Below are 26,481 nucleotides of genomic sequence, written 5' to 3' on the forward strand. Positions count from 1 at the left end.
AGCTGGGAGTAAGAAATATGTCATGGGGCCACCCTCCTGCTGCAGACCTCGACACATTCCACTCATTTGAGGCCCAACATCTCCTGCATCCTCCACTGTCTGTCCTCCCAACCCTTAGCTGAGAATAAGTCTGTGTTGAGAGGCACACCAGGCCTGGCATTGCAAGAGGAACACTGCAGGGAGGAGGGGACCCCGTGACATTGAGGATGCAGGTTTGCATGACCCTCACGTTGCATTTCTGTTGCACATCATATGCCAAGTCTGCAGCAGAGCAGGCATTTGGCTGGTCAGTGCAGTTCAGATGAGGCTGAGCTTTTTCAAGACAGGGTAAGACTTTCAGTTATGCACTTCCCATCCAAAGCAATGATGTCATGAGCTGGGACTTGGTTTCTGTGCTCACTGAGAAACTGAAAATTTCTTTTAAAACCCCTCCAAAATTACTCAGAAGCGCAACCAACTCTGAAAGGCAGCAGTGTTTACAGGCTTAAATTGTGCTGCAAAAAAGTAGAATCAATGTAGTAAACACTAAATAGTGCATGTGTTGAGAGAGATTGAGGATTTTACATTATCGTAATCCTAAGCAAACCCTAACACTAATCAGATCAGACCCTAACACAAACTGGATTGTCCTGCTCCTCCTTCTCATACCAAGACGACTCAATGAGGACAGGGCAGCCTGTGGGAAGCAAGCTCCTACAGGGGAGTTTGTGCAAGGACAGTGTGTGATACAGTGTGTGGTGTGTAGAAGTGATCCTGGACATGGAAGTGGGTAGTAAAAGTCTTTACTTTAAAACACCAGGGCAGAGCAAAAAGTTACCTTGCAAATTACTGTATCCCTAATTTATCTACTTGTTTACTAGCTACACAGCTAGTAAACCCAGCTTGGTACCTGCTGGTCAAGGGAATTCCTGAGCAAGGGGGATGTTTTCCTGTCAATACAGCATTCAAATTTAGCCTCTGCCACTATAGGCAATGTGACATTAAAAGAAGGAGCTTAAGTTATTAAACTGAGCTGCTTTAATCATCCAGTTCAGGGAAATCCATTGCTACAGGAGACCTGAGGATTAATGTATTTTTACCACAAAGCCCATACATCTATTCTGATCACTCAGGGCTCTCTCACTTGTGCATATGAAACTCCCTTCTCTGGCTTGGCATTCCGTAGTATGGGACCAAATGGAGTTTTATTTGGAGATTGATCCCGTTACCTTGAATCTCATCATTCTGGTGTCTAGTTATGTTATTTTGCTTCTTGTTTTCCTGATCTCCTGTGTTCTCTACGACTGCAGGGGGAAGGATCCCAGCAAGGAATATGCTCCCGAGGTCCCTGCAGGCTCCCAGCCCCCGATCCGCTTGGTGGTGATGCAGCAGGGCTCCCCTGGCACCCGCTGGGCAAAGGGGCTGGTGTCCAACTACCAAAACCCCTCTGACCTGCCAGGGAAAAGGACTACTGTTGTGTAAGGAGACCCTGCCTCGGAGCTTCGGTTTCTGCTGACCAGCTTGCCTCCTCTGCTATGTTTACTCTCCCTTTGCAGAAGGATAACCCCTTCACAAGGTAAGCTGAGACACTGATTTACTTGATACGGTGCCACGGCCAAGGAAGTAGTTTTATGTTCAGCTGAGCTGATACAGGCTTGCAGCCCTGCCTGCCATCCAGGAGGCTAATTCTCATTTACACTGCCTTGCAGCCCACTGACAGTTGGAAGCAGTGATGTTTTTACCCATTCAGACACTGAAGAAGGGCTTTGGTTTGATCTCAAGTCGTGCTTGGTGCTGTGATTTTTGCAGGAACACAGTGTTTTTTAAAACTCTGACAGGCTGAGCTGTACTGCCCTGCTGCCTTGGCACATCTTCCTCAGCCAGCAGAGCACAGATGACCTTGGTAGGCTGTTTATCTCTCCAGTGAGAAAAGAAATGCTAAGGGCTTTAAAAGGATCGAGATAGTTTCTTTCTGATAGAAGCCAGCTGCTGCTCCCATCAGAATTTAATACTTTCCATGTTGTATTTAAGCTCCCCAGAGGCCAGTGCCAAGCCTGTCTTGGCACTTATTTTCCATAGGTAGAACATGAGCTCTGTTCTTAGGGGGCAGGGTACCCCTCACCCCACACAAATCCCCTGACAGGATACAACATGCTTCCTGGAAAAGCTGGGTACAGTGCCTCCTGCCCAAGGGAGAGCATGAACCAGGGTAAATTCACCTACTGGTGAATGCAATATGCATGAGTCATTGCCACCATCTGCCCCACTGGAACAGGCATTTCTGACCCTCTGCAGCAAATGTGACTTGTGTCCCAGTCTGCAGTGTGTCTGACCCTGCTGCTCACCCCTCAGCCTTACTTCAGCTGTATCATGCTCCAGCTGGTTTCTCCCAGGGAGATGTGAAAGGTGTTATTCCATCTTCAGTAAATCTAACATTATCTGCATCAGCTCCTCTTATTCTTTCCATAATTTGGGAGCTATAAGCTAAAGGTCTTTTTGGCTAAGAAGGCTATTCCATGTCTTGATGGGTTTTCCCCTCTTGGCTCTTGATAGACTCAAGTTCCCATATATTGAAAGGGACAGAAACGTTTTTGTCCTGCAGGTGGAGCAGAGACAAGAGGGATGTTGAACTTGTAGGCACTGAAGTGTAGGTTTCCCTAAGCAGAACCTGCTCAGGTCCTTCTCTGTCAGCCCAGGCTGCAAAACCCACCTGAGTAGCTGGGGAGAGACTGGCCTGGCTGGTCCCTACTGTGCTGTGAGCTGATGCAAGCACTCTGTCCCCAGTGGTCAAACCAGCTTTTCTGAGTGATTTTGCTTCCAGGGAACTTGTGGCTTAAGTTGGTTTGTTCTCCCCAAAATCCATGATTGAGCAAAAGACTGAAATATGTTTTGTAATCATTAAATAGGATGCTTGATGCAAGTTTGCTGTGTACCTCTGGATAGTGATTGACTTACTGTGTAAGGTACTTTTTAACTGGTAGATTTTAACTAGTTATTAAGGAAAAAATAACACTGGAGCCACAGTGTTGCAGGCATCTGTCCCATATGCTATTTTACATCATCTTAATGCAAAGTACATGCAGAGCTCTATAGAAAGCTGTAGTAAACACAGTGAGATTTATCACCTGCCTACATCAGGTGTTGTGGTTGACTCACTGGACGCTCTGGTCCTAATGCCTTTGGGACAGGCATTTTAAATCCAGAAATAAACTGCAGTGAATTCAAACCACAATTGAACCTAGCTGGTGGCCAGATTGCATGCTTTGTACTCCAGCTGGGCAGTAACCAGCTGCCTGGCCCTGATTTGTGCACCAGTGTGAAGAGCATCCTGGTGCTGGCAAAGAAATCTTGATATGGAGGATCTTCTTATTTGTCTGTATTTAAAAAGAAAACCCAAAACAACAAAACTAAAACAGCCAGAATGGTTAGTGATTTTTTTCTTTTGGTTTCTAAATTTTTGAAAGTGAACCCAGGTTTTGCTTTCAAGCTGTCCTTTGCACCCATGTGAGTTATACCTGGTTTTGGAAGGAGGGGTCCTGAGAGCTGGGGCTTGAGTAAAACCCTTGGTGCGATTAAACTGGTAACAAATGGGTGGCATGATCCTCTGGCACATTCCATACTAAAAGTTATGTTGAATGTCTTTTTTTTGGTTATTTAGCAGTGAAGAAGTACAATTAGATAACTGCAAATTGTAGCTGCTTTGGCAAAGTTTGGCATGGATGAGCTGCTGGTACGTTACACTCACCGTCACCCACGCACACCAGTGATACATTTCCTTGGGCTCCCCTTATCTGCCTTATCTTCATCTTGTAAGCTCTTTAAAGCTGTTTGTGTGTTCATATATCATCTAATATACTAAGAGCCTTCTTGGTGATAAGGGATCTTTGGTGTTAGCAAAGAGCATTACACTTTAGTCTCTTAGAAGAATCTCTCGGGGGGTCTAAAAAGAGCTCAAAAATATCACAGTGTGGCAGAGCTGTTCTTGTTATTGATGGTGAGATATCATACAAAATGCCATGATGCCAGCAGAAAAGCTCTGTGGTTCTTTGGGGAAGGTGATACAAATAATACAATGATACCATGATGTGCTGAATCTTTTCCATTGGGCTTATTTAAGTAATACAAGCAGAGATAGAAACTTGCAAGCCTCTGTTAATAAATACTTCCAGATAGCTGAAATTCTCCAGATACATGGATTTCTCTAACAGCAAACCTTTTGTGTACACCAACCACAAACTCTTGGCTCCTTCAAACTCAGTAGCAAAATTTGTTGATTTTGGCATGGTCGAGTTTTCTTGCTTGAGCTGTGAGGAAATTTATCAGCTGTGATAGATGTGGTGGACTCTGCCCTGAAACGTGGAAGTCAAAGCAGCAAACAACACATTCCTCCTGACAGGGTTGCAAATGAGGGGTATTTCCAGTGAATTGTGGTGGTCTGATTATCTCTGTCTTTGTGGTTAGAGGGGAAATGAGGGGTGGTGGGAGGATTAATTGCTGTTGTGCTGGAAGCAGGAATTCAGTCTACACTGGTTCACTTTCAGTTTGCTTTAGTGCCCTTTTAAAGTTACATGTTACTGGTTCTGTAAAGCCTTTAATGAAGGGTTTCACAAAAACAACAGGGGGAAAAGCCCCACTATTTTTACATTTCTCCAACATAAATTTAAGTCAAAAATATCATTAAATTCACTGAAAAATCCCTCTTTCATGTGATCCTCTTCCACTGTAAATATACTGTCTAAGCCTTCAGATGTTTTTTAAGTCCATAATGAGCCACTACATATGACTCAGGACTAGTCCAGACAGACAAACTCATATTCACAAGGGAGAATTCTATCCCAGGGTGAATTTTCTTGACTTGGAAAAGGGACACCTCTTCTCTCACTTTTTAATAGCACGCTCTTCTTCAGGTGCAAATGCCCATCCTCTGGTATCACTGTGTAGAAGCAGGGCAGCCTGTTCAAGTCAAACCCCTTGGCTGCAAGAAGAGCTTAAGAATAGTTTGTACTCATGCTTTTTAGTGTAATGTTGGTGCTTTGGTGGCAATGCCAAGAGGTAAGAGTTGATACTGTTTCATTGAAAATACTGCTCTTCCAACTATGAGCCTTATATATATATATATCATATATATATTACTATATATATATAATACTAGATACATATAATACTATATATAACACATACGTATATTACCTTTTGTTTAGACTTCTACAGCTCAGCACAATGTCTTGTAGAGAGATCAACAAGTGCAAGCCCAAGAGTCATAAAGTACCTTTCTACTTTTTCTAAGGCAAAGTACTGACCTGTACCAACTCTCTGGCCCTCCATAGTGCTGGACTCCCTGTGAGGAACACATTCCATCAGGTAGGGTCTGGATGTTGAGAACAAGTGTGTGTGTGCTGCTGGTTTCCCTAAGGGACTTCTGCAACCTGTACCCAACAGCTGCATGTCCCTGATGGGTGACACAGCAGCCAGAGCTGTAGCAAGGGTACACCCAAGGAAGGTGTGAAGGATGGGGAGGATCAGTGCTGCAGTCTGCTGGTGGTTGCCACTGCCCAGGAGGAAAGTGGGAGGACTCCTGGGGCAGCTGGAAGCACTGAGAGCAGCCATCTGCTCCTTCATGCTTGGGTGATAGAAAGCTAAATTAATTGTTTATAAATAAATTGCTCTGACGTTCACAGCAGAAAGTTATCTAACTCCACAAAAGAAAAGCATACCAGAAATATTGAAAAATGGGGAGATTGGACTGGCTGCCATCTCTAGCTTTTGTTCCATCTCCCAGTCTTGTATCCTCACTTGCTCCCTTGTACATGTGCTGGTCTCCTTGGAGATGCTGCTGCTTAGTGTCTCTCTCTAATAGTGACACCATTTGACATTAACCTTTGAAAGAGGCATTTCCACCCTAACATGACAATCTGGATGCAGTTTTTGGAGGCAGATACTTGTCATGAGGCATCTGAATCCAGCACCTGATCACTCAGCCCAGGCTGTGGATCAGTCCCTTTCCAGATCTGCAGCAGATGCTCTGTGTGGGCAATGAAACTGTGTCCTAGTTTCTCCATCTGTTAATGGCAGTAATAATCCTTACACAACCAGGGTGTTGGGTTGATTTAATTAATATTTATGAAGGAACATGAGCTCCTTTCATGGGCAGTGCTATGGAGATTTTGTTAATTATGAATGATTATATATTTGTCTCTTCCTGACCTCACAGGAGACTTGGACATATTGTTTAAGCACCCACATTTCACACTCCTTCAATATTTAAGTTTACTGGGCCCACAGTGTAGTTCTTCATTACACTAAAAATACACTGAGCAGCTATTGACTCTGGCATGAGCAGAGAATATAGGCTTAGCATCCTCCTCTATTTTTATTAATGATATTACCATAATCACTAATACATATACTTTTACTAGATTTTTTCAGATTCTTTTTTTTAGACCAATCATTTATTTAAGTTATATATATGTAAATTATGGCTCATTCTAGACCTAAGCCTTTCAAGAAAAGAAGGAAGGGAAAGCAAAAGTTGGGCATAGCTTTCCACGTGCACCTTCTTCAAATAGCACAACAGAACCCCTGAGGTTTTGGAAGATTAACATGAATTGCCTCAAGTTTATTGCTTGAAACTGGGAATTTAAAAAATCAAATCTAATAAGTACAATAAATGTAGATTGAAAAAAAAATCTGCTAGTAGCAGCCCTTGATTTAATATCTGCACATGCCCTCTTCATTGGGTTTAGCTGTTTCATCACCTACCCTCCTCAACAACAACAAAACCCAGTACTTGTAGGGACCACATTACCAGTGCTGCTTACAGGTGATTTGTTTTCTATTCTCTGCATCTCCTTCCCCTCTCAGGAGCATATTGAGCTCAGAGTTAACATAAGTCACATATTAATTTCCTTAAAGAGAGGAAGCCTCCTTGTTTTCCTTCCAGAAGGAGACAGCAGCAGCTCAGGCTTTCTGTAAGACACACACTTCACCTGTCCTGAGCCTGAAGGGCACCCTCCTGAGCAGAGAGGGATCTGTCTGCTCGGGGCAATGCAGGGATGTGGGCTGCTATCTGTGTGGGTTGCTATCTCTGTGGCTTATGGAGACATTTCCATCAAATCATTTCCATCAAATCATTTCTCATCAGTCACCAACAGCTCTGCAATTCCCAGCCCTCCAGGCAAGGCAGGCAGGTAGGTTACCATGGCAGATAGGGTAGGAAACAGGGACACTGCAGGCAAAAAAAAAAAAAAGCTTTTTGCTGAGATGTGTATAGTCTCTTACTGCTTTTCAGGGCATTAGTTTTAGACTAGGTTTACACTGGAACCAGGTGGTTTAATAACAGATGGGTGGTTCTGTTATTAGAAAAAGCTACAATGCAGATATGAAAAAGTAATTTGACAATAAGCTTCATTTTTGCATGCTGAAACTATGTGTACTAACTTGGCAAATAACCTCCTTAATTAATTGAAGCTCTATTTACAGTTGATGGAGAGAGACAGCTTGTAGGGACATGCCATGAAGTTTTTTCTAGGGCAGGTGGGGCCCTATAAAACTGCATTTTTATTTATATACCTCTGCCGAATTGAAAGTCGGGGCAGCAGTTGTAAAGCCAAGTGTTTGGTCCCTGGGGTATAGAATAGAAGGCAAATCTTTGGCATCAGGAGGCCTGTGTTTGTTTTGGGAAGGAGAGCTGGCAGGGATCCCAACACTGAACATCTGAGGAAAAGGCTGGCTGGAAAGAATTATGTCGTGACGCAGACAGGGAAAGCCAGGAAATTTGAAGCCAGGGATGAGATTCCTACCTTAACTCGTGCTGGCATGGAAAAAATAATTGTGAAGTGTTGACACCCCCTCCCTGGGACACACTCACAAAACACGGTGGTGTTTAAGAGTTCCTTGGGAGGATGGGTATTTTCACCATTTTGTTGTGGTAGAGGTTAGAAAATGGTTTGGACAAGTTTGGGAACTTAGAACTGGAGGAGAGGATGAAGCTCATTGCTGTCAAGTCTAAGTTTTTGCAACTGTCTTGGCAGGGTTACCTGGCCTGGGAGGACACGTGCTGCTGTCCTGTTATTACCTCTGTAGAGCTGAAGGACAAAGGACCCTTTTTCTTTCTAATTTTCTTGCCAGCCTTGCAGTGAGGCAGATCCCAGGGGTTCATCCTCTTGTGATTTTGCATTCCCAGTATTACACAGGTCCAGCTGCTTCTGGGGGGGACACTTAAACTGCCATTAGGAGGCTGTTAGATCCTCTCACAAGCTGGTTAATGGGAAATGGTTCTGCAGGTGGACTCTGCAAACAGAGAACACTTTGCCTGCTCCATCTGCTTAGGGCAAACACGGGGTTGTTTTTGGTGCCTGTTTGGTGCCTGTTGGCTGTGTCAGTGGGCAGGAGGGGTTTGTGGCAGGAGGGCACAGAAAGGTTTTGGCACCTGGAGGGCTGAGTGGGGCCTGTTAAAGCTTCCCCCAAAGGTTACCAGAGCCTGTCCTAAGGGGCAGAGCATCAAAGCAGGGTCACACCGTGGGGCTGTGTTTCCTGTTTTGTTACCAGCTGCCTGGGAGGAGGGAGCTGTGGCTGTAGTCTGTGCCTGTGCCCTCACTGCTGGGAAGTGCACAGGGCAGGAGAAGCCAGACCTGTTCCACCTTTTATTTTAATTTTTATGAATAGCAGATGTCAAGGAATACTTACTGAGTAAAAAGAATGAAGGAAAATGGCTTAAGGCTGGGCTGAGCTCTTGTCACACAAGCACCTCTATTTGTTTCTACACTTAGGAAATGCTTGCTTCTAAACTTAGCAAAGTCTTGCTCTTACCTGGACTGGAGCTGGTCCAGCTTTTTGCTCTTACTTGCTTTCCAGACAGGTGTTTGGCAGGACTCTTGCCAATCTACCCTGCAGTGATACCCTTTGATCTCCAGGTACTTACCACCCTGTGCTGGTGGGAGGAACAAAATCTGGGTCTCAGCAGCCACCTGTGTGAGTGACAATTAGGAGCAGGCAGAGGAGGGAAGAGGAGAGACAAGGCAGCTTGTAAGAGGGAGACAGGTGACCTGTGTCAGTAAAACAGAAGATGCATTGATTAAATTGATCAGCAATGACCTATGGGGAACAGCTGACCAATTATCATCACCTCTTCCTCCTGAGCTGCCTCAATGCCCCTATTAGAAGCCCCCAGCCACATCCCCTCCATCATACCCATTTTGGCACTGCCAAATCCAGAAGCCCAGACCCCAGATGGGGCAAGATGAGCACCCATCCTTGCCAGGACTCAATGTCTGTGCTGAGCAGAGCCAGCCTGGAGCATGCTGCAGCTGCAGGGCTCTGGCTGTGTGTAATGATGCTGCAAGCATGGAGCAGCTTCCTGTCACCACATCCTCCTCAGTCCAGGCCTTGAAGGAGCCTCTTGGGTCAGAAGAATTTTACCACTCTGGTTTGATTTTAGTGCTACCCCATCAGATTAGCTCTGCTCCTGCAGGGCAGCAGCTTTCCTGTCTTAACTGATAAACCTCTGTCAGCCAGATCACATCCATCTCAGACCTGCAGAAGAACCTGCCAGAAGGCAACCATGGCTCAGATAAGCTCTGAGTTCAAAGGGGCACTTTGGGCTTAAAACTCAGTCTGCCTGACTGTGACTTTAACCTTGGGTGGGGACAGCAAGTGTCCCAGATGACTGGAGCAGGGTAAGGCTGCCACACATCAGAGAGAGAAATAGGTTTGTAGGTAGAGCCCTGGCTGCTGGTACAATGCAGGCTCCTGCAAGTGATTGTGGGGAACTCAGGAAATACTTTTATGTTTTATTATGGTTTTAAAAAACTGAAACAATCACAGTGCACACCTCTAGTGAAAGATGATCTAGAAAGAAAAGTGACCATACTAGTTGCTTTGGTTGCTGCACTCATTAGTGCACAGACAGAAGTGTTTGTGCACATGATTATAGGTTATTGTTTAAAGTTGCAGGTGCTTCTATTTTAACCTGTATCTTGAATTCAGTACAGAAGTCACCCCAGTTTGATTCTCATCTTTCACCTTAGATCACCCTCTTCCTTTTCTCCAGTAGCTCATGATGCAAAGCAGATGTTTTGACAGTCAACTGCATAAAGCAACTACTGCCCTAAGCATCATCTCTCCAAAAAGCACATTCTAGAACAGAGGTACAGCCCCACTGTGTGTGCTTTGGGTCTGGTGCTCTTTCCATGCTCCAGTTTTGTGATTTGCACGGCCCAGTTTCTGCTGCCTGGGACTTGGGAATGAACCCAGACTCTCTCTGAAGCTGTCAGACTGCGCCCTGCTCTTTGTTTCCCTGCTGTGGGCAAGAGGTTAATCGAGGTAACTCAATGGGATTTCAGGGGAAATACCCAGGGGTGACGTGAGTGCAAGGCAGGAGAGAAGGTCCAAATTTTGCATGGGTGCAGCCAGGATTCACATCCAGCTGCCGTGCCCCAGAGCCTGCGTCAGGGAGCGCTTTGGCTGCCCCAGGGGCTCTGCCATCCAGCTCGGGTTTCAGGGCCTCTCCCCGGCTGTCAGCTTTTGCACTGCTCTTTGTGCAACAATATGACCACTAATTGCACCAGCTCGTTAACTGTTAAAAGGCAATGGTTCTCAGATCAGCCCATGGATCTGAGAAAAGCTTTCCCGAGAAGCCAAGTCAGTTACAGTTATGAGCACCCAGAACCATCTCATTAGAGACTGCCCCTGGGAAGCACATCCCTTCATTTCCTTTTCCTTCTGAGAGCCTCCAGCAATGTTTTGTTTTGTTTTTTTTTCCCAGTTCTCAGCTAGGATGCTTCATAGTGAACAGCCTGTTTTTCAGGTGGAGATGGGGTGAATGAAATAAAATATTTTTTTCAATTTGAACTAAAAGAATTTCTCTAATCAGACTGTTTTTCTCTGATGGCTGTCCATGAAATCCAGACTACAAAGGAGCAAGCAGCAGCTCCAGATTTCAAATTCGGGTCCATTCCTAAGAGACAGAGTCCTGTTCAGCAGAGATTTCACTGGGTTCCCAGGGCTTTTATGCATTATTTAAGGGTTTGTGCAATAACAAAAATAGCTCCTTTTCATCTTTGGAAGACTTTAGTAGCTCAGCACTCATTCTCTGAGTAGCTTTTACCTTCAGAACTGGTGTCCTGTGGATGTAACTCCCATGGTAAGAAACACCTTGTTTTTGCTGACTGGAGATTTCATCTCTGGCAGACTATAAAGTGACCCATGCATCCCAGGAGGCAGACTTGTACACAAGCTATAAATCACCAGCTCTTTTGTTTCACTTGCTTTTGCATATAAGGTAATAGCAATTCTACTTTCTTTTGACAGTGCAGTAATTTACCAGCTGACATGAGCTTAATGAAAACTCTGCTGTTCTTCTCACTGGAATTTGAGAATCAACATTGCAATGAAATCCTTCCTTGACCTTTCCCTCTTGGCCACTCCTGGAAATTAGAGTGTCTTCATTTTAATGAGCTCAGAGGATCGGGGAGTTGCAAGGGAAAAAAAAGAGCTTCAAAAATACTTCTCCTCCTCTTATGTCAGGACATGTTTTTAGATATAGAGCTCTCTTACCTGAACAGGCTTGTGCTCTCCTTATTCTCTGATTTCTCCAGCTGAGCTTTTTCTTGGCTTCAGCCTATAGTTTATGATGCAAGGCCATGTTTACTTTGTGTGGTGTATGTTGTAATAAAGAGACCAGATCTTCAGCTGGTATAAATCACCCCCATCTTTGCTCCCCTCTCTATCACTTTTGCAGTCAAATCCAGATGGCAGACCCTGAGTGGCCTGTCCCTGCATATACATATAGACACACACATATATAAACATATGCAGCACATGTTTGCAATATGTACACTTTGCAAGGTTCTAGGAGCTGTGCCTACACTGATAATGCCATCCCACAAACAACATGAAAGAAAGTGCAGTAAATGGAAATGACAAGAAGAACAGAAAGAGGTCAGGAGATGCTTATTTCAGGGCTTTCTGCTTTCCCAAGGGTCGAGGAAGGGTCCCTGGAGCTCAGTTCTCTCTTCACAGGTCTGTTCCTTGGCCACATGGACTCTGAACTGTCCTCATGCAGGGATGACCCAGGGCTGACCTGGAGCCAGGACCCAGCACCTGAAGTGCTGCTGCTCTGCAGTCCTGGGCTCCCCTGGCTGGGATCTGTCTCTGCTTCAGGGCCAGGCACCAGATGCCTTTCTAGGAGTGATGGTTTGTGACTAAGTACCCACTGGCTGCAAGTTCTTTTTAAAGAAGAAAGGATATTTTTCAGCAGTTGAAAAACAGTTTCAAAACTGACCAGATATCTCGTTGCCTTTTAAAGTACTGAAAATATTCCCTATTTTATTTCGTTTGTTGGGTGAGATGATTTCTTTCAGAGCTAATCATAAATTTCAAGGACAAGGTGGTGGCTCTGGAAACTCTCCTCTCTTTTACCAGCCTGAGAGCCTGCCTAGAAATCCAGTTTGCTTTCACAGTCAGGGGAGAGGGATAGGCACCTCTCAGGGGAAATTCTGATCTTGGTTGGATTTTGTCTCTTCTGTGAGAAAGATAAGGGTGAGAAGGCATTTCATCTGGATACCTAAGTTTCAGGTTTTGTCTCTGTATATTTGGGGTTTCTGCTCATGGATAGGTGGTGTGAGCACAGCTTTGTGCCTTAGTAAATATTTGCTTTGTGAAATATACATTAGAAATTGTGTAAATTTGGATGCTGTATAACTAATAGTCTTGTAGTAATATACACACACACTATCTTGCATACATATTTATTTAGTAGCACGACAGAAAGCTTGGAAGAAAACCATGTTTGCAAAGTGCTGTAGTGGCAAACTTTTCCTTCTCATGTAGATGTTGTGCAGCACATAATGGAAGCCAGTTTATAACAAGAGAATCTGCAGGAAGAATAATTAATTCTATCAATTTCAAATACAGTATGGCTCTATAATTATACTTGTAACTTACTAGCACAAATAGGTGATGAAATGAACAAAAAATAAAGCATACTGTAATATGGGAGAAGTATCAGTAAACCTTTCCTCCTTTTTGCTGCTTTTATCAGACATTAGTGCTGAGCACTCCCAAACCAGAACTGAACAGTTCAGCTCCAAGAAGAGCCAAGGAGGAAAAGAGTGATTATTGTTTATGAAATTAGGGTAAAATCTGGATGCAACAGCTGTGTGTAAAGATGGGCATTGCCACAAGAAAGGATGTGTGTGTATAGGTAAGATTCTCTTGTGTCTTAAATCGTGATCGGAGACTCACAATGATGCTGCACCAGGATGAGTTGACTGCACATTACACACGTTGTTCTTTAAAGGTGGTTTTAACCTGCACTGGTTTTAGCTCCTTTTTTTATAACAGAAAGAGTCACACTACCTCACCTGCAGGGCAGCAGAAGACAGGGCTCACTCCTTCAATGCTGCCTGTAGCCCCAGTATAAGAAAAGTGATTGCAAATTCCTTGATCATGTCAAAGAAAAGTTCGCTGTGTCTGAGAGTTTCTGACTGTGGCCTCTCTGGGGATCTGGGTGTTACTTTTCCAAGTGGGATGGTTAATAGATAACAGCTTTGCATCTATAAAATGAGGCAAACAACTGCAGTTTTTCTGGCAGGTAGCTAAGCACAGTCATCCAGAAGTAGCAGTATCGTGTTATGCTCACCTGGCTGTGATGCAGTAAAAATTATCCATGCCTTGTCTCCCCAGGGATTTTACAGCTCTGGAGCTGAGGCACATTAATTATCCTGCCATCAAAACAAACTATTCTCCTGCACTGGGGACAAAGCCACTGCTTGCAGCTGGCCTCAGGAGCTGGAATAACAGGGGCTACATGAGGTCAGGGCTTGAGGTGAGCTGGCAGAGCTCCTCAGGGCAGTCACACAGAGTACCTGCCCGAATTCCCACCTGCTTACCCCAAGCTCAGGCTACATCCCCTACTATTATGCCCATTTTTGACAACAAAAAAGAGCAGCTTTGCCACCTCCTCTGTGTGGCCATCAGAGGAAGGATGGGCACTGTCCCATTCCCCTTCGGGCTGGGAACTCTCTCAAAATGTGAAAATTTCCAGTAGGTGTAGACACAGCAGAGCTGATGCTGTGATCAGCCCTTTCTGGGCAGCCAGAGGCACAGTGGGAACCCCTGGGCAGGGGCCACCCTCCCAAAGCTTCAAAACAGGCAGCAAATTGTGGGGACACAGCTCCTCAGAGCCTGACTGGCATTGGCACAGGCACTGTCTCTGTGGATGCCAAGACTGAAGCACTGGTGAGCAGCGCTGGTGTCTTCATGGCACTGTTCTGGCCTCCTCCATCACACCCCAGTTGCTGTGGGGATGTTGGGATCAAAACAGAGACTCTGAGCTGCTTGGTTTGTGTTTTCCCACGTCCCTCTAAAAAGCAGGATTTGGGCTTTATGGCTGTGCAGCAAATCAGCCAGGGGAAGGCTGCAGAGAGCTGGAGCTCTCGGGACGGGCTGGGGCTCTGCCCTTGAAGCTGAGGCCAGCGGGTTCATTCCTGTCGTGCCATGTTTGGTGTGAGTGCAGGGCTGCCCTGGGAGGCAGGCACGTTCATCACCTGCAGCAAAGCTTAATGGAAAGCCAACCTTTTTGGCAGATTTTTATTGCAGGGAGGGAAGAGGGTTTATGTGAACTGGATGTAGGAAGGTGGTTTTGCAAATATTTGTTCTCTGCTCCTTAGCAGCAAAAGGGATGAGTACAAACAACATCTCCATTTAAGGTCCCGCTCGTTACAAAAGACTTGCTCCAATTTTGGTTTTGTTCTGGACCTCCAGCTCGTTTTGTAGGTTATGCAATGTGCTCCCTACTCAAGAGCTCTGAACAGAGGCAAGAGTCTTGACAGCAATGCTGTAGCAACAGAAACCCTGCACAGGGAACAGCTTTGGTCTGGGTAAGTGGCTGTGAAAAGGGCACCTTTGGGAGCCTCAGTCACTAGGACAATTCCATCTCTATCTGGTTATCACAAGCATCCATCTGCACCCTCTGAATGCAGGATCCAGCTGTGAGCACCCAAGCATCCCCCCAGCCAGTGGTTATTGAGACTTGGCTGCTCTGGGCAGTTCTCTCTCCTGCAGTCACTGCATCAGGAGAGACTGTTCTTGCTGTAGGGAAAAAGAAATGTTCTAGAGAGAAAAAATTCACGGGAGAAAATTTAATAGGCAGTACAAGCTTGATTAAAATTCCTTTGCAAATGACCCAGGATCTGACCAGCTCATGAAAATTGCATTTATAAGACTTTTTCCTCCCAGGTTGAATAAAACTTTAGGCTGCATACTGAAAATTAAATAAAAAATGAAATACTAAATAGCTGATCCCAAAGTGAACATAAGGTGTGTACCTAGTATCCAGTGTGTGTTTTTCCTACAGGAAAAATACTACTGGTTTATGGCATTAAATACAGTGCCCTATCAGACTCATACAGAAAGACTAAGCCAGAGCTTACTTTCTTTCCACTACTCCCTAGTGTTCAGGCCTTTGATTTTGCAACTTTAATGTGATACTTTTGTGCTGTAGCTAGAAAGATTTTGTGCTTTAAAATGTTTGTTTGTAAACCACCCCTGGTGTGGTGGAGCACAGGTCTGTGCTGTGCCTATAGGAAATCTGCAATAAAAATAGCAATTTGAGTAAGCTACCTCAGATGATTCAAAAACCATTTAGCTTTTGTTTCCTTTTGTGATTTCACACTGGACTTACATAATCACTGTAATTCAATATTATATTTTTAAGTTTAATGACAGGAATGTTTCCTGTTGTTTTCAGTAAGTTCCCCTTTAGTGTCTGCTAAGCCAGAGACAGAGAGCCAAGCACACGTTTAATGATGGAGATGCCAGCATAGAATCTCAAACAAAAAAAGAAACATTTCTTTGTACTTGGTGAATAATCTGGAGATTTGAAGTTATTGGTGATCTTTAAATAGCAAAAATATTTGCTGCACTTTTATTTTAACTTAGGTTGCAGGCATGCAAATGGAGCCATAGCCTGCCCTTCACTTTGCCTGGGACTGGTGGAACTGTCCAGAATTGGGCTGCTGCTACCCCAGAGCCTAGAATAGGAGGAGAGAAATGGGCTCCTCCAGAGGACCAGCTGCCCTCTGCTGAGGGGCATCTTTCCTTGAAGGAGATTCCCTCCTTTTAGTCTTGAAGGACTTGTAAATAATTCATGTTAGTTCAAACGGACCCAATACAGCTCCACTGCCAAAACATGGGAATTTGCCTTTCCACTGCAAAACTGAAAGAGGCCTTAGAAAACTCTGCTGTAAACTTTTATAATTGTCTAAGAGTTTTCTCAGTGCCAGTAGAGCCAAGGGCTTTGAAGTTCTTTTCTGCAGCTGAAAAAAAGAAGAAATAATATTTAAGTAAAGTACTATTACCAGACTAGCAAAATAACAAAGAATTGGTAGCAGTTCAGAAACCAACATTCTTATTTGTATGAGATGTGAGGCTCTCTGAAATGACCCTTGTACAGTCAATACCAGCAAGGGGCCAGCCCAGGGCACAGGCAGATGTCACTGTTCCCTGTGTGACACCCACTGGTGGCCACAGGACAGGTGAGCAGCACCGTGCCCTCCCCATCCCAGCTCTGACACTGGGGCTGGATCTCACCCTGTAATTTGTAAAATTGATCCTGCTAAAAGCAAACAGAAAGGAGGGGAGTGGTGTGAGCTCAGCCAGGAGGAATGGTCCAAGCACAGCACAGGAATTCCTGGGCTTTGATCTGCTGCCAGCACCGTGTCCCAGCTCCTGGGGAAGCTGCTGAGGAAACAGATTTTGAAAGTGTGGCCTTCCTCCAAGGCCCTGGGTCCTGTTCCCAAAAAATGTGGCCTTCCAGTTTTGCATCCACAAACTACAGATAAGAAGGCTGTAACAACCAGGGCAGCAGAACAAAGCAAGCCCTGTTTAGGCTTCCTGCTCCTCTCTTTGGATAACAAAAAGCAGCTCAGAAGTGACAGCCCAAGGTTCTGAAAAGCCATGCTCTGTACACAGACAGCTCTATTTCAGCTCCTCATCAGGAGCCTTGTTTATTTCTTGATTTTGTTCAGGCATTTTATCTTGTCCTTGGAAGTGTTGCTAGCAGAGCTTCACTATCTGAAGAACAGGAATTTGCTGAGTGTTCAGTCCTGCAAAACAGCTTGAGGGAGTCCTGTACCCCTCTGGCTTGTTGTTTATCCACTCACTGTTCATCTGGCCCCTAAAACTCTCTCATTTATTAGATTTTATTAGGTTTTTTTTCCCCTTAGGCCTTCCAGCAGTTACACAACAGGTTGATCTCTCATCAGTTTATGTCAAATCACTCAGTTACATCACTGGACTTCCATTAGCCACTAAAGAAAAAGTCAGGGTCAGAATATGTCTGAAGGCTTATCTGTTCCACCAAAGATAACACAATTTATAACTTTGTCTCAAGGGTGGGGTGAAAATTATTTGGATGCTGCAGTCAAGGCCTCACAGAGGTCGCTAATAGCAGCAATGTTCATCTTTCAACCACTCTGTAGACAAATCTGCCCTGGAATCAAACCTCTGGATGCCACAGGCTCTTGCAAGCCCTCTGACCTCTTGGCAACTTGGCCTGTCCACAACAATTCAATAGTACATACCAAGAATCTTCCCATGTCCAAAAAGAAGACTGTGAAACAGAACTCCTTTTGCTCTTCAGAACATATCACAGCCAAGAGAAAGAGCATTTAGATTTTTTTCCTTGAATAAGTTATTTCTGCAAAGCCACTGAAAAAAACCCAGTCTCTCAGCAGAACAGGGGAACAGGCAATGACCCAGCTCCTCCTGCCCCTGCCAGTCCCTTCACCCCCTCCTGCCAAGGCTAAAATGTTTTATTTAGATTGGGAGATATGGCAGGAACAGTGTGTCTGATGCTTGTTGGGCTGCAGTAGAGAACACAGGCATTTTGCTTCTGAATTCTGGTTGTAAAAGTTTGCAAGTAATGGAGAAAAATATTCGTATTTTATGAAGCCTGTTTACAAAATGTAGGAAAGAGCAAAGATACTGCCATGCATTGGAGTATGGATGTTTTTTCCCTTTCCAAATGTATTTAAGGAACTTAAAAAAGAAAAAACAAAACTAACAATCTGTCAGCAGGATGTTTTGTGAGAAAGCCCCATGGGTTGCTGGCAGGAAGGGCAGAGGGACTTCTCAGGCTCCAGGCAGCCCCTGCCAGGGATGCTGAGCTCCCAGGGGTGCAGTGGTTCCTGACCCATGCAGGGCTCTCAGGCAGCTCTTCAGTTCAGTTCAGTTGACTTCCATTCCTCAGTATCTTTATCTCCTGTATTTATTTTTTCTTAAAATGTTGAGAAAAGTAGGTATCATTCGAATCATAAAAAATAGCATTACTCAAGTGAACTTATCCCAAAAATCTCAAAATATGAGACTATCCCATCAGAGTAAAATTTCAACCATTTAACTACTGACAAGAAATCAATTTCTTTTCTTTTGCTAAATAAGTTTAAAATCTCTAAGCTGTCCAAGTGGGACGTGGAAATCATTTCCTCTCATTTGACAAACAACAGGAGAAATTCCACCCCCTCCATTAACTTTAGGCTTGATCTAGAGCTGATAGGAAACAATGAGAATCTTTCCATTAACTTAAATGCATTTTATGTCAGATCCATTAAGTAACAGCTTATTTCACTTCATTGATTGTGATGTCAAAAATGAGGTATTGAGTGAGTACAGATGGCAGACACATTCACAGACCAAAAATCCATTGGTGGGAATCAAAAAGGTGTATAAAATTAAAATCTTTTACATGTCAATGTCAAACATGGACTAAAGGGCGTCTACTTTGCCTGTTGGAAGGGATTTAAACATGGAACTGGCTTATTTTGGATTTGGTAAAAGTGTGAATATTTTCCACTTCTGAAAAAAAAAAATAAAATTGTACCAAAGAGCAATAATTTGTTCTGGATAGGTAATATATTGCTTAAAAAATCATCAAAACCCTCTACTTCTGGAGGCTTAGCATGGATGCCAAAATCCAACATTTGCAAGAGGGCAATTAATGTTTTGGTTTGTGTTTTTTTCCCCAAGAGTGGGATGCAGCTGATGGTGATGCTTTACTGTGCACTTCACATTAGTGAGATCCATCAGTGCAACCAAAGAATCAGGTGGGAGTCTCAGTCTCCAAGGATCTGCTGAGACACTGAAATGAAGCATTATTATAACACAGTCAGAATAATTTATTCTCTGTTGCAGACTTCCTAGGGGCAGGGTACAACACAGAATCTCATGACTTGGAATTCTGTTATCCCTTTGGTTGAAGAAACTGAACAGTGATTTTTCAGGGATTCTTAACAGAAGAGTCCAGATGGAATGCTTTAGCTCTCAAGGTTGTCCTGATTTGGCCTGATGTATAAAATTCTCTTTATAAGTGAATTTTACCTTTATATGGCCTTTTAATAAACTTAAATTTCCTACAGATTTCTGTTGGAGGAACCAAAGCACATTCCAAGGGCTGTCTTGCCCCTCAGCTATAACCAGCAAGTGGAAATCCTTCATCAGACCCTTTAAGATACAATTATTAAATGCCCCCCTGACATCTGTGATTTCTAAACAAGCCTTAAGTTCTGATACCTTTGTGACTAAAGCTTCCCAAAGGAAATACTGCAGGATCAATATCTGAAAAGAGCCTATTTCTGTAGTTTTTGAAGTAAAAGTTCTCTGCAGTCATTAGAGGAGTTGATTCATCTGATGACTCAGAACTTGTGCAGCTGTCCAAGACCAGTCTGGGGACTGAAAAGTGCTGCTTTTCTCTTCTGAAAATGTGATCTTGTCTTGTGATCTTGTCTCCTTTCATCAGCTTCTTCATTGAAGGAAATAGTTGAATAAGTTACATGCAACAAGGAGGAATTTGATTTTTCACTGCAGCGAAGTTTTCTTTGTAACAAATCAGTGAAATTCATTTGAGGAACAAGGTGAAACCCCATGAACCCACATTTGCTAATCAAAACAAGGAAAAAGTATCACAGTTTTTGAAACAGTCTCAACATTAGAAGATGTGCACCAAGTATGCCATGGGATCTTAGCAACTTTCAAAGAAATACCTTTTCATATTTTCTTTTGATAGAAAAGCTACTTTAATATCAAATTTTATCTTCTTTGGTTTTCTCCAGATGCATTTTGAGATCTGTGTAATTTTGCTTACTAGCAGAAACAGGTTTGTCTTCAAATGCAATACGTGGCAGGACTATTATTTGGGACACAGACCAAATGACTGCAAAATAATATTTCTCCATTGTTTTCCTGAGCATGCAATTGAACTTCATTTGTCACGAAGATAATCAAATTATAATTCAATGTTTGTCTCTTGTTTAGAAGCTTAACTTTCACTGTTTTGAAGTCTCAGTGAACAACCAGTATAAGTTTTCTAAACAATTGAAGCTTGCATTTTCTGTGGCATATTTAGATTATAAAATTATAAAATTCCAGACTCACATCAAATTTTAAAATGTTATAATTCGGCCATTCCTTTCAAAGGGTCTCAATGGCTCAGTTAACAGATTATTACTAGATAATGTTGCAATCCTGTTTAGGTTTAAGGCAGGAGTGCTACAACATCAGCTCATGTTTCACCATTTCCACTTCAAGTTGCTGCCCAGGCCAAGGAGCCAGCACTTCTTAGGTACCTGTGTCACCCTGAAAAAGTTGTCAAGGCCAGAACTAATTTCCTTGCTGTTCAGAAAGCTATTTATACACCTACCTTCAGTGGGATGACCTTATTAATTAGACTGGAGGAAGGCTGAGGGAGGGAGGAAGGGAGAGAGAAGTGCTCATTTCACAAGACCACTGACATGCAGTTCAGTAAGAAATGCTTCTCCTTCACACTGTGCTCAGAAGGGGCTGTTAGATAAAGCAGAAATCTGGGTCAATTTGCAGCAAGAAAAAAATAAGAGCTGTATCCATGCTGCCTGCAGGACCCTCATCCTGGGTCAGATCCAGAGAGCAACACTTGACAGGGCAGCTCTGATGCTCTGTCTCCTTGGGCATGCTAATAAAGCCCAAACCCTTCTCTGAAGGGCTCTCTAAGGGTTGATTTGCCCACATGACCTGTCCTGCAGGGACAGGTTTAAGGACAGGCCATGAGGGAGCACATCCTCGGGCTCCCCACAGCTCTCCCCACAGCTTACATTGTGCTTGATCTTGCCTCACCTGTTAGCTACTGCTGTCCTGGTCTTACAGTCCACATTACTGCAAAACTGATTTTCATATTTTAAACTTAAAGAGGAAATAGAATTCCCTCCAAAAATGGCATCAGTAAGTTGTGTTTTACCATCCAAGGAGCTCTTTTTAGAATGTACTTCTGCCATAGCCACACACATGGCTGAAGTGAGCTCTCAGTTGCAACCCACTCACTGGAGAATTTGTTGTGTAAGGAAGAGAAAGAGCTTTACCTCTGAAGTTTCTAAACAAAGCCTCAGTGAAACCAACACCTTCCTCCATTAGCATGTACACCCCTAAGAGAGGAAGAGCTAGATCCTCATATCCTGTTTGTTAGGAAGTCAAAAGACAGAAGGGTATTTTTCTCCACCCTTATTTACCAGAAATGCTTGATTTATTCTCCCATGTAGAGTGGGGGTGGAGAGGAGTTTCACCTGTCAGACTTGTTCCCCGTGCTCATCCTGTGCTGCTCACCCTGCCTCCCCACAGCCTGCTGCCTCCCAGCTCATCCTTCATCACTGGCAACTCCAAAATGTAAGTACCTGGGCACGTGAGCCATGGCTTGTCACCCATCCATCCCTTTTGGCAGTTGGAGAGCTGCTTACAAATGTTTGCTTCTCTGTTATCTGCTGAACAAATCAGGAGACTCATTATGGTACAGGTTTAGAGTAAGAACCAAAGGGCAAGAAGAAACCCAGCTTCTGTGTGAGATGTTTTGTTTTATTCATATAACCTCCTGGTAGAATTTTACTCACTGCTGACATCTTGTCTGGCATTTAAAATTTCATCTTGAGTGGGGGAAAGAAAGTTTTCAGTGAGTCCTAACTGTTTGTTTGATAAATTTGTGAACCCAAGACAATTTTGCAATGCTGAACAGTTGGACTTGATGATCTTATAGGCCTTTTCCAACCAAAATGATTCTATGATCATATTCTATGATACATCTACAGATCCCACTTTTGTGCCTCATAGTTCTATAAAAGCATTTGATGTCTGATTCAGAAATTGGCTATGTCTGTGGATTTAATACTCATAAAGAGCCCAGGTGTACAAACTCCTCCATCCCTTGACACAGAAATAAAAAGGGCAAACCACAGAGGTCATGGACTCGTTGACTACACTACTAAAACTGCAAAAACTGCAATTACTAACAGATTTGCTATGCAAACACCTTCCATTAGGTGTCAAATGGGTGTCCACAAGGTACAATCTGGGATTGTTTGGTTTCTTTTTGTCAATCCATCCTACAAATACCTCACAGCCTTGATCAGAACTGCATTCTCTTTGCCCAGTAAAAAAATAATAAGTTGAATGTCTTATTAACAAGCCCTTGGCTGCTCTTTTTTCAGCTCATTGCTCCTTCCTCCAAACACACCATGTGGTAGTGGCCCACTGTAGAGAAGCATCCAGTAAGGAAAATTCTTCCATCCTCTTATAACCCTGACTCATCTATTAAAATGCTTTTCTGGCTGAGCTCAATATGACATATTTCTAGTTTTAAGAACACTTTTAATGAAATGGACACTGGGCATTTGGTTTGCTTGGTTTTTTTTTTTTTTTTTTTGTTTGGTTTTTTTTTTTTCTTTCATGCTTCATAAATAAGAGCAATCAAACTAATAAGGTTTTTGCTTCCTTAATTTTCTATGCGTAATTCCAATTTTAGGATTGGCCCACAATAAGGGATTTATTTTATTGTTATTTTTTCAGGCATCCTGATTCATTAGATCATAAAAAGCAATTACAGAGATGAGTTCAACAAGAGTCACTAGTACTAAAAATATGTTTATTGGTCAGGACTGCTTTACCTGTGCTGAGTAATGCACTGGTATTCTTAAGAGACAAAAACATTCAGTTCAAAATATTCCAGTCTCTTCACTGCTGTCATGATGGTTGGTGGTCTTCTTAACCTCATGCCTCTCAGTCAAGCTTCATGATTTGCATGTTAGTTTTCATTCAAAAAAAAACCCCTAAGTTTGAAACAGTGACTTTTTAAAACTGTATCTTGAATCTGTAAATCTTTGATGCTGCAGCAACAGAAGAAAGCTACACCAATTGTTGCTTTAAAAATCTCCACAGAACAAAGGTGGAAAACCAGGTTTAGAAAACTATGAGGAGAAAAAATGCTTCGTGACATTTGCTGGAGCAGCAACTCTCCTTTCCAGCAACAAACTCTGCCTCTCACATTAAGCAAAGCTGAGCACCTGGCTGTTTGCAGTGATCCTCATGGCATCCCCTCTTGGAGACAAAAATCTGTGATTTGTACCAGAAGAGCTTTTTCTATCCTGAAACTGGAGGACCTGAGGGGCAAGTCTTGTCATGGAAGTTTACAAAGCTGTCACTGTCTCATTGTTTGCTTGCTCCTGGCATGGAAGAAGTGTTAGTAAAAGGGACTGAGAGCCATGAAAAGTCAGATTTAGACTGACAGCCAGCAAGTCATGATGCTCATGCTTCCTTCTGCTGCCTGTGGTGAAGGGGATTCCCTGGCAGAGGTGGCACGTTCTGCTGGGCAGGTGACTTAAAAACCATGAGAGCAGCAGTCAGCAGATCCCATCTGTCTCAGGCCTGCCATAACAGATGTTGCTGGTGGTTTGCTTTGGTGTGCCTATACTAATTGCTTTTGCTGAGGGCTGGAACTGTTCAAAATCCCAAGGTAAACAAGATTTTAGATTAGAAGACAGCTTGAATTGAACTTGATGTTCATGCTAGAATTTCTATTATACAAGGTAACACCACATTCATCCTATGGAAACACGCTTGACACTCTCTTCATTCATGTAAAATAACACTCACTTTGAAAAGTTTGGTTGGAGTAGATAAGATTATGGCTTACAGCTCGGGGAACTAGGAAGACAGCCAGCTGGGTTATCACGAGCAGCCCATGGCCATTGTAACCTGGGTGTAGAGAGGGGACAATCACTCCCTGCACAGATTTAAGCTCAGCAGACACAGCTCTGGGGAGCAGCGCTTTGCCCTGGGTGCTGTGCCATGGGACGAGCGGGTCAGGACAGAGCCCACCTCTGGAGAGGCTCTTTCTGATGCATGAGTCTAAAAATCCGGCAGGCTGAAATCCCTAAATCCTCGGCTGTCAGCTGATTTGAGTGACCGCTGGAGAAGTGATGGCAGTTCATCCGCTACCTCCTGTCACTCGCTGCTGTTAAATCGCGGCCCTGGGGCAGCCCCCGCCGTTGTTTTTCAGGCCGACCCTGGAAACCGAGCTCGGCCTGGGCCACCCTCGGGGGAACCCCGCGACCAGGCCGCGGCACCTTCTCCCCGAACCCCCATCTCCCGGGGCAGAGGTGCCCATTGCTGCGGGCCGCTTCTCGCCAGCACCCGCGGCTTCTCCCTGCCCAGCGGATCCGCCGCTCCAGGCCGCCTCCCCGCCGCCTCCCGCGCTCTCCCGCCATTGCCGCGGCGGGGGCGGGCGGGCCGGGCCGGGCGGCTGTGGGCGGGCAGGGGCGGAGGGAAGCGCGGGCCGGGCGGGCTGAGAGGAGCCGAGAGGCCGCGTTAAAGCGGCCGCCTGCAGCCGCCCGACCGGCTCCCGCTCCTCACCGACGGACGGTGCTGGCCGTCGCTGCTCGCCGCGGCGGTTCGCACGCCAATGAGGGCCCGGACTCCGGCCCTCGCCGCCTCAGGAGCCGCCCGCAGCCTCCCGTCCCGACCCCCCGCCCACAGCCCGGCCGGGGCGGGCGGCCCGGACCCATGCGGCGGCTCCAGGAGAAGTTCAGGAGGTGAGGTCTCCCCCTCCCCTGAAAGGGTTCCCCCTACTCCCCCTCCATCCTCCGGCGGGGCCGAGCCGCCCGCTCCCCCCTGAGGAATGGGACCCTCCGGCTGCTCCTGCGCTCCCCTCATGGCCGGGCGGGCACGCTGGAGCTGAGGGACCGGGCGACCGCGGCGGAGCTCGGGGGTCTGTGAGGGCTGCGGGGCTGGGCTGGAGGTATCGAGGTTTTTCTCCTCACGGTTTCGCCTCTTCCCCGCCCTGGCCCCGCTGCCGAGGGCCCGCGGCCCCGCCGGTGTCGGGCGGGGGGAGCAGAGCCGTTCGCCGGGGTGTGATGGGGGCTCGGTATTTCTTTATTAATTTCTTTTCTTTCGACTTTAAATGGGGGAAGGTTCACGCATCCGGCCGTGTGTCACGGCTTCGGCCACGATGCCTCCCCCGGCCCCGGCCGCGCCTCCCGCGGGGCCCGACCTGTAGCTCCGGAGCCGGGGGCTGCCCGGGCCGGGGGAGGTGTCCTGGGCCGGGCCGGGGGAGGTGGCCCCGGCCGCCCCGGCTCCTGGCTCCGTGCCCCTCAGCAGATCGCGGTCTCTTTGTTCACACATCTCCGGGCGGAGAGAAGATGCTGCTCGTGTTGAGGGAGGGTGGCTGGGTAACTGCGATGGAGCTTCTTGGGTAACCTTATCTGTGCGTGGGCTTTAGGTGCTTAATTACTCAAAGTCCCCATGAAAAGGCCGGTAACTGTGGAGTGACAGTCTGTATCCCAGATAAGACCGGTTTCTGGCATGGTTTTCCTCCGCGGCTACACCGCTACAGGGCTGCCCTGCTCTCTGCTATCACCGGCTTGTTCAAGAAACCGAAGGCCAAGTACTGAAAGGGAAATAAAATTGAAAGAGAAATAATGTGGTCAGAGCTGGAGTCTGGCCCACAGCAGGCTGTTAGGTTGGCTGATAGGCTGCCCCTGAGCTTAGAGGTGTTGCAGCACCTGATGAGACTGTTTGCTCCCCACTCTTCACTTGAAATGTCACCTTTTATACTTGACAGAACATTGAGGCATCTTCTGGGATGTCAGTGAGATGAACAGGCACTTTTTTTGTCACCTAATCTATGTATCGTACCATACATGTTGAAGGATTCTCTAAGAACTTCAGATTTCATTTTTTCTTCATTTTGCTGTAAGTCCATGGACCTTTTACACAGCATATGGTTTTCCTGGTATTTCCAAATAAGCAGTCTGCTTCTGTTATCATCTGAATTATTTCTGTGACTTAGTTATTCAGTGATAGTAAAGATGATGTGAACAGTTACAAACCACAATTAGGTATTTTCTAATCCAGGAAGGAAGGTGTCAAGTCCAGAGGAATATGGGTTTATTTTGAACTGAATGGACTGAATTCACAAGGAGTGAATTCAGCGGTTTCTGTAGAGTTATTCCCATCTTGTTGCAGTTTCTCATATGCTGTTATTTATGGCTTATTGGGTCTAAATGGCCTCTCCGGCTGCTGGAAATCACTAGAAAAAAATATACAAAAAGGGTAATGTGCTTTTAAGCTTGTAAAAGGAAGTATGAGGCCTTTTGAGCTGAATAAAGGAAATGTACTTCCTGAAAAGACTAAAAAATCCACATCTTTGAAGCT

At 44.9% G+C, this 26,481-nt stretch overlaps 2 protein-coding genes across 4 annotated transcripts in view; both read left to right on the plus strand.

Moving 5' to 3' along the window:
- Positions 1–1,098: 1,098 nt before the first annotated feature.
- Positions 1,099–1,461, plus strand: SMIM36 (small integral membrane protein 36). The gene has a single exon (XM_071764662.1). It carries the CDS (start codon positions 1,132–1,134, stop codon positions 1,459–1,461), a length of 330 nt encoding a protein of 109 aa, XP_071620763.1. The 5' UTR covers positions 1,099–1,131.
- A 23-nt stretch (positions 1,462–1,484) lies between these two features.
- MMD (monocyte to macrophage differentiation associated) overlaps positions 1,485–26,481 on the plus strand; it is a 40,933-nt gene continuing 15,936 nt past the window's right edge. Inside the window, exon 1 of one of the 3 annotated variants that reach the window (XM_071764659.1) lies at positions 1,485–1,555. In XM_071764659.1, the coding sequence (XP_071620760.1) occupies positions 1,515–1,555 (41 nt within the window). In that variant the 5' untranslated portion in view covers positions 1,485–1,514. Of the gene's footprint in view, positions 1,556–21,597; positions 21,667–24,558; positions 24,861–26,481 lie in introns of those variants that run through there. The other 2 variants (XM_071764661.1, XM_071764660.1) reach the window with 2 other exon arrangements.

Source organism: Heliangelus exortis, chromosome 20 (assembly GCF_036169615.1).
Source record: "Heliangelus exortis chromosome 20, bHelExo1.hap1, whole genome shotgun sequence".
Taxonomy (NCBI): domain Eukaryota; kingdom Metazoa; phylum Chordata; class Aves; order Apodiformes; family Trochilidae; genus Heliangelus; species Heliangelus exortis.

Excerpts from the sequence above, each read along its gene's own strand:
- SMIM36 (XM_071764662.1), top strand. The coding sequence starts at position 1,132 with ATGAAACTCCCTTCTCTGGCTTGGCATTCCGTAGTATGGGACCAAATG.